At 42.1% G+C, this 8,581-nt stretch overlaps 1 protein-coding gene across 4 annotated transcripts in view; it reads left to right on the forward strand.

The window, feature by feature from the left end:
* astn2 (astrotactin 2) overlaps positions 1-7,816 on the forward strand; it is a 158,886-nt gene extending 151,070 nt beyond the window's left edge. For all 4 annotated transcript variants that reach the window (XM_019881725.1, XM_019881727.1, XM_019881726.1 and 1 more), the window contains 3 exons: positions 3,066-3,166; positions 3,477-3,660; positions 6,435-7,816. In XM_019881725.1, coding sequence (XP_019737284.1) covers positions 3,066-3,166; positions 3,477-3,660; positions 6,435-6,684 — 535 coding nt within the window. In that variant the 3' untranslated portion in view covers positions 6,685-7,816. The remainder of the gene's footprint in view (positions 1-3,065; positions 3,167-3,476; positions 3,661-6,434) is intronic.
* Positions 7,817-8,581: the final 765 nt, after the last annotated feature.

Raw genomic sequence — 8,581 nt, forward strand, 5'->3', positions numbered from 1 at the left:
GGGGGGGTGGGGGGGGATACCGCATTCATGAGATCAGACAAACTATGCGAGCAATGCCCAAACAGGTCATGTTACAACCAAAACAAGCAGTATTTGGACCGGGTCCTCGTAGACATAATTTAAAACATCGCAAATGGGTTTCGGAAAGAAACGCAATAAAAATAGTCCAATTCTGAAGTTTTCTGAATTGTTTCATGAGGCAAGATTAATACTTAGAATTTGGGTTCGGTCGTTCCGTCTCATTGTGTTTTTGTGGTAGTCTGAATTGTTTTCAGAGTGGCGATTCTAAAGAAACACTAATTGGATACAAATGTTGAGATATTTCATACTTACAAATTAATTTGCTCCTTCAAAACATAACTGCTGTTCTTGTGGGTGTTTTACCATAATTTTATCATACCAAATAAAATGGAACAAACTAATATATCTTCATATTATTTTTTTCTTTGAAAAGGTTTTCCTACAAAATACAACTAAAACACTTTTTTTTTGTTGTTGTTGTTGGAATGGTTATGTCTTTGTGGGTAAACTTTACTTGTAATGAAAATGTTTTGCAATGCAAAACATTTACATAACACCGCCCCCGTCCCCCCGCAACCCCGCCCGCAACCCCGCTGACCCCAAAAGTCACTCTGTAGTACCCCCTCAAAAATTTGAAGGAATATCCCCTGACACCAGTTTTCCTGATTGACACAAGTGACGTCACATTTATCACATCAATCCATTTTCTGATCCACTTTATCCTCACGAGGGTTGCGGGCGTGCCGGAGCCTATCCCAGCGGTCTTCGGGCAGTAGACGGGGGAACACTCTGAACTGGTCGCCAGCCAATCGCAGAGCACGAAAAAAAGCCCCATCCAGAAGCAGGCGTTCAGAGTAGCGTTTGTTCCTACGTTGTGAAGCTTTTTTTTTCTCAAAGTTTGATGATCATTTTGATGGATATTATTATTATTATTATTATCATCATTTGTAGTAGTCGTAGCATCAGTAATAGTATTACAGAACGACAACTGAAAACTAGCTTTGCTCTATGTAACCATGTCTCCATTTGAATGTTTTAAACCACGGGTGTCAAACTCAAGGCCCGGGGGCCAGATCAGGTCCGCCACATCATTTTATGTGGCCCGCGAGAGCAAATCGTGTTTTTCAACCTCAATGATTCTCGCTTGTCACGTGTAATAAATAACGTTGAGATGATGCAATTTCGTTTGTTTTTTTTTACCCTGTTAACACTCAATCAAACAATAATTGAACAAACTGTTTTAGTTGATTTGATTGATTTCAAAACTGGCAATCCATCAATTTGTTGTGTACAAGTAATAATATCTATATAAACATTTATTTAGTTTTACTATCCTAACGACCCTCCGCGGGAAGACTTAACCCCAAAGTGGTCCGTGACAAAAATGACTTTGACACCCCTGTCTTAAACCCTTTCAAATATAAATTAAATGACATAAGGGCACAGCCCATATTCTCAAATTCGATGTTTCTGGATGAAGGGTTATTCCCACTATGGATCACGATATCACATATTTACACCTTTATCCCTTTGTGTGTCTTTAATTCAGTTGTGTCTTTTGGGTGATTTCTCTGATTGAGTTTTTGTGTAGTCCCCCCCCCCCACCCCACCACCCATGTTCTGCTTTTTACATACGGTTCGCTCTTCACCAAATATCGAACCACAAGTATGAGCGCAACGGTCTGAAAATATAAGATGCCCTGCCCAGTCAGCCGCGGGATAAACGAGCAGACATTCAGTAACAGTTTCCATGGGAGGATCTGCGCAAGGTGCTTTCACTTATACCGGTTGTTGGACTCTGCGGTCAGACTGAGGTTTGGCACGACCGCGCTTGGATATAAGATATTACGAGGTGACACAGGTGCGACAAAGCAAACAGAAACTTCAGGGAGTTGTCGTTTCATCGTGGTTCTTTCCCCGCAGAAAGGCTATGAAAACTGAAAAAGCCCTCAGACAATACATTGATATTCTTTGCGGTTTTGATTGAAAACGACCACCAAGATCCTCCGCGGTTATCGTAGCCAACTTGAATTTCCCCTCGTCTCCTGAATGGATATCGCTGTGCAAATGTGTGCGAATTCGACGTTTTTTCCGGCACTTCCTGTTTACGATCGCAATAACGCGCTTGCCATTTGCAAAAGGCCATTTTAAGGTGAGATGCGCCGCGCATCTGATCTCCGACCGTCTCAAATAATTTTCCAGATCAGGGTAGGGAGCAGTCCTGAAGTCTATCACTGAGCCCTCCCAAAAATCTTTGTAATGTTTGACATTTCCAGGGGGAAAAATACTTTGGCCTTGTAGAGTTGACAGGTGGACATGTCAGACTCTCTTTCTCGTCTATATATCATAAACATGATACAACCCTGTGGATCCTTAAAAAAAAAAAAAAAAAAAAAAAAAACTTGACACAATGGTACCATGAAGTTTGATTAATGTGTTTGTTGAAAAATATGTGCCAAAAGCAGCACGTTGGGAAGTGATTTGGACGTTGGTCTCACACTTCAGAGGTCGGGAGATCAAATCTCGGTGATTTGTGTGGCGCTTGCATGTTTGCATGTGACATCATCATAGCATGCAGTCTGTCATTATACCTCGAATGACTTCATGTCAGCCAGCATCGACGGATTACCTCCACGTGTCCTTCTGAGCAATATTACCGGAGGCGTCCGTGAAGGACTTCTCAGCAGAGAAGACTCACAAAGTAATTTTATGTCGGTTTTGTTGTTTCCGATGTTTGGAACAGTTTTACGCTGACGAAATCCTCCTTCCTCTTTTGTTTCATTGCCTTTGGCTTGATGGGATTCTTATTGTCACAGTACATTCACATTATTGTTCCAAAAGACTATGACTCTTCTCTCGCTTTTGTTTTGCCCTTGAGGCCGCTGAGCTAAGGCGCCCGCCGCTATATTTTAGCTTCCGTGCTAGCTAACGAGCCACAGATTGTTTGACTGCCATCATTGACATTCAAATTTGAGTTCCATATTCCAGCCGCAGGGACTACTAAACGTCATTGACTTAACTAATCATATACTTGTTGTTTCCAGGTTCACTCTCTATGCAGTGGACAGTCGGGGTAGTCACTCCGACTCGAGCTACGTCTCTGTACGGACGTCCTGCCCGATGGTCGACGATAGCCGAGCTGAAGGTACACACATTCTCGTTGCCGTCCATTTTTTTGTGTCTTTGTAAGCACAAAAGAAGAAAATTTGCAGACAAAAAAAAAAAAAAACTACTCTGATGATACAATTGAGCAATTATCCAATTACCTTTCCTCAAATGCCACATTGCCGGGTGGTATTGTTTTTGGCGCCAACCTGACTCAACCTCGAAAAAAATCAGAATTACAAACTGAGATTTTTAGGAACAGCCGACTCAATCTTTTTTTCTGAAGACTTCAATCCTCGACCCGTGCACATCTCCTAACTGAATCTGCCCCCCCCCCCTTGCTTTTCAAGAGATCGCAGACAAGGTGTACAACTTGTACAACGGCTACACGAGTGGCAAGGAACAGCAGCTGGCGTACAACACCTTGATGGAAATCCCTCCTCCGCTGCTTTACCGTGTCCAGCACCACTACAATTCCCTCTATGAGAAGTTTGGCGACTTTGTGTGGCGCAGCGAGGACGAGCTGGGCCCCAGGTGAGAGGATTGCGGATAGCCGAGTATGCTTCAAATAAGGCCCACCGAGACGTCTGAGTAATCGAACAGCTTCCTCGTCTAGACGTTTTTGTGACGCATTATTTCGCATCCATTTTGGGCATCCTGAAGCTATAACCGCCTCGTGCTGGCCAGGCAATTCCAGAAAAAGGTTTTCTGTTTAATTTATGGTCATGCCAAGACAGTGAAGCGAAAATTCTTCCAAATCTTCCGAATCAACACAAAGTGTGACAGTAACCGAAACGTTGTAGGCAAACTCAGCATCCATTTTGGACAAGTAGCCTACTCGGTGCATTTCTGCGGCACTGACGTAATCTAACGTCAATGTAAAACAATCCAATGACAAAAGAGTGCGAGCGGCGATGAAGCAGGCCCTTCTTTGTGCCACTCGACAACATTTCCTTCCAATAGCAGGATGGCAACTTGTCTCAGGGCCCCTGATTTTTCCACAGTCATTAAGTCGCAACGCGCGCTAAAGCTCCTGTCTATTACCGCGAACGTTGGCGCCTATTTTATAGTTATGAACTTGAAAACCATGACTTCAGAAAAAAAAAAAAAAGAACGGACTCAGTAACTTTCGACTTTTTTCTAATAGCAGGCTTGGATTTTGGCAGGTCGAAAACATGCACGATTGTCACATCAGCGTCCCGACATCAGCGACAGAACCAGAGCGCAGTACATTTTTTTTTGCTCAACCCTTTCATGCACCAATCATGACAACCCGTCACCTGATAATATGATAAACTGTCCACTGTCATAACCGCTGTCCCTGAAAGAGTTAATCCTAAATTGTTGAGGAAAAAAAAAATAGTTTTTACAATGAAGTCATCAAAATAATAATTTTACACTCCTCAGTCCATACTGGCGATGGTCTCCTGTTCGGTCGATGATGTCACACCAACAAATGGCAACATAGCGATTTCTGGGGGGATGTAAAAGCCATTCCCAGGACGACAATTCAATATTTATCACTTGCTCCAAAATGGATTGATAGTCTCGGAAATAAGTGCCATTTATATTTTCTTGAGCAAAGTTGTACATCAAGAAAACTATCGTCTAAGTAATGTCTTTGATGTAGTGTTGATGAAATTGTTTTTGGTCAGTGCAAAATCCGTTGGCCAGTATCGGGATGGTATTTTTTTGTGGACATGAAATGTGTGTGGGCACCGGTGAGGTGGTCTCGGGTGTGGTGAGGGGGTATGGGGGTGTCTTCTGGATGAGCATGCTTTGGATTATTTACTGCCTGATGTTGGCAGGCTTGGAGACTCACTGAGAGTAATTTACAAGCGTGCTCCATTGGTGCCGCTTTTTTTTTTGTTTTTGTTTTTTTCTCTCTCCCAAAGGCCAAAACAAGAATGGCCAAATGAAACGTAAGCACAATCAGCGCCCAACCAGGCACCAACAGTTCTGCGAGCTTCCCGATGTGCGTGCGGATTTATTTTCACTGCTCTATATTTAGCCGCATCATTCTCAATATCAAAACGGATTTTCTTAACTACACAAACGCAAAAGTATTGCCAGAATTCACTCTTGAATTTCTTGACTTTCTTCACATGAGGCCAAACATGAGCTGGAACCTGAAAGTCAATTCTGAGTTCCTTTTTTTTTTTTTTTTTTCAAGCTGGAACTTGAAAGTCAATTCTGAGTTCCTCTATTTTTTTTTCTCCTTCTCGTGCGTTTTGTTGCTTTCGCTGTTTGTTCAGCGTCATCAATGTTTAATTTGTCTCCAGTTCACACGCTTGTGAGACTCTCTTGATTATGTGTTTGGTATTCTGTTGTGTCAGACGCAAGAATTTTCAAGGGGGGAAATGAGAAAATGTTTCCCCCATTTTCAGCAAATAAGTGAAAAGGATGTCTGTACTGCTTTTGCTTAACTAAAGACAGATGTTGATGGTCAGCAGACGCTGCTTTTCAAAACAAATGGATTTTTTTTTTCTCCCCGCCTTCTCCGTGTGTGTTTTCCTCATTTTAGAATCCCCACTAGCTTAACAACCTTGAATTCAAACCCGACTGTAGGTGTATTCGGTCGTTTTTGTACATTGCAAGCATCTTTCCACTGTTGGGCTTTTGCGTCGTAAACAGTGGCAGGCAGCAGACCTGCAGATCCAGATTCTGTGCTTCACTGACTGACTCCGCTGGCGTGTTCGACAACATCGCTATCTGGCAATTCCACGCGCAGCTGCACGTGATCGTTTTGACCCAGGCGGGCAGGGCGACGATTTTTAACCTTTGTTGCTAACCAGAAACAAGATGAGGCCAGAGAGGGCAGATTTTTACCTCTGTCAGGTCAGAGTGACAGAGTTTTAACAAGTATTTTTGACAACTCACTTGGCAAACAACATTTTGGCATTTGAGTTGTGTTTTTTTATGACTTATTTATTTTAGGGACAAAAAGAACCTTTAGTGCATATTAGCCTAACCCTAACACCTAACCCTTAGCCCAACCTTTGACCTCTCATCCTAACCCTAACCCTCTGACCCTCACCCTCGAACCCTAACACCTCACCCTCTAACTCTAATCCTCTAACCCGAACCGGCTAACGTTAACCGCCTAACGCCCACCGCCTAACCTTAACCGGCTAACCCTTACTGCCTAACCCTAACACCTTAACCCCTAAGCCTAACCCTCTAACCCGAACACCCTAACCCTAATGCTGAACCCAAACACCCCCTTTTTTTTGGGAGAGGGGGCGGGGGGGTGTTCATGTGTTTGCTCAGAATTGAGTTTAAAGTAGCGTGCTGTTGATTTTTGACAGAAAGGCCAACCTGATCCTCCGACGGGTGGACAAGATCAGCCCATATTGTCGTTCCCTCCTGCGTAGCACGCACATCCAGAGCCGCGCTGACACCATGGCGTACATTTACTGCCGCAGCGACGACGGCCGGCTGCCCGGCGGCGGCGGCGGCGACGCACGGAGCGGCTCGTTGCACGAAGGCCGCACGGCCTGCATGGAGAAGCTCATTTCTGTCCAGCGCAATACGTACAGCAACACCAAGCTCCGGTGAGACACGAGAACGGGGGGGGACGCGCTTGCGTTTTGTGATGTCACTGACTGATGCATCAGCTGACGTCACCCAGGAGCAGGTGTCTCTGCGTAGAAATCCGCTGGATGAAAAACAACAATTGTGCGCGAGGCTTACTTTCGGCGTAAGACACACAAACGTCACGTTGGACAGCAAAGGAGGCGAAAGAGTGACGCAAGCATGTAGATATGTGATGGTGGATGGTAGAAGAGAAGCCAATCCAACAGTTGTCTCTTTCATTACGTTGAATGTAGTCGCTTTGTTCATGCTTTTACGTGACGCACTTAAAAAAGTACAAATCGAAAGATCAGTTTGCCTTTTTTTTCCCACTACAGTTTACAAAGGAGAAATGTTGAAGGCATTTGCATTGCGAATTGCTTTTACATTTTCAAAATCCAGAAAAAAATAATTGCCAATTCTTTAAAAAAAATAAATATGAAGAAGACTTTATGTCCGTGACTGTCCAAACTCGGCAATGCTATAGATTTGGCAGGTGAACGAATGAGTGAAAATCCAGAGTAGACAAAAATGCTAACTTGAAGGCCTGACAATGTATTTGCTGTTGTTGTTGTTGTTGTTGAAGTAAACTAATGCGACAGTTTGACAAAAATATAAATAAATAATGACACCAAAAAATAAATAATGACGCCAACAATACAAATGTATGCATTGCCAAATTGTACTTGTTCCTTCTTATTTTATAAAAAAAATTTTTAAACATTTATTTAATAACAAAAATGACGCCTTGTTGTTGTTGTTGTTGTTGTTTGACTACCAAAGTAGTGGCATTTACTTTTATTTTGAAAAACGTCAAGAGAGTTCAGTAAGATTCCATACAAAAACAATGCATTGCAAATTTGACTTTTTAAAACATTATTTTACTGGTTTGTTGGTTATTTTTTCCTCAGTGATTCTTTTGAAAATAATCGAACCCCATCACAAGAGCTCGAATTGCTTTTAATGTACCGTGTAGTGTATGGTTTTTTTTTTTTTTTTTGTCTCTTGTGGCAGGAAAATAGCCTGGTGATGAACATGTTTTTTATTTTATTTTTTTTACGATTTCCTACGGAAGAGCACATTACACAATTCAACCACGCAAAATACAGAAATAGATAAAAATAAAAATCCATTGAAAAAAAAAGGTCAGAGTGGATTACTCTCCACTTGTTAGGTTTTTTTTTTGCCTTTATTTCCGTTTACAGTCTGTTCATCTTATGTTTTTGAACTGTAAAATTAAATTATATTGTACACTTGTATAAAAACTGTACTGTGTGAATTTTACTGTCATTTTTTTCCGAAGAATGTGAAATATTAAAAGAAAAATGTATATACCTACCCATGTATATATAGTTCTGATTGAGCCATGTGTCTATACATCCAAAATAAGCCAACATATTAGTGTAGGGCTTGTCAAAATGTGATCCGCGGTCCACTGCTGGACCCCTATCAAGCTAACGGTCAAATTTCGGATCGGTTCGCTTTCGCTATTCAATCTTACAATCGTGAGGCCAACGCAAACGTGTTGCAAACGGGAGCACCTAGCTTAACTTGTGCCACGGATAGCCTAGCCCGCTTAGCAAAGCATAACATTAGTGTTTTGGTGAACGAGTTAACAGTTGCATGACGTTATTTTTAGAGATAGCCAACTCAGTCCAGAATATCGTCCATGCGCCTCTAGCCGAGTTGTTAGCCCCATGAAAGAAAAAAAAAAAAAAAATTCGTACAACTCCACACTAAATGGTTCTCAGTCGATGAATTCATTTTCAGCACGTACAAGTATCTTGAAACATATTGAATGTATTTTCGAAACAGCACCAACATGACTTTACGAGGTCTTTAAAAACAAAGCACAGATTGCTGGAAGAGGAAGAAAGCGGGT

The sequence above is a fragment of the Hippocampus comes genome, unplaced genomic scaffold (genome assembly GCF_001891065.2).
Source record: "Hippocampus comes isolate QL1 unplaced genomic scaffold, H_comes_QL1_v1.1 scaffold523, whole genome shotgun sequence".
In the NCBI taxonomy this organism is placed as follows: domain Eukaryota; kingdom Metazoa; phylum Chordata; class Actinopteri; order Syngnathiformes; family Syngnathidae; genus Hippocampus; species Hippocampus comes.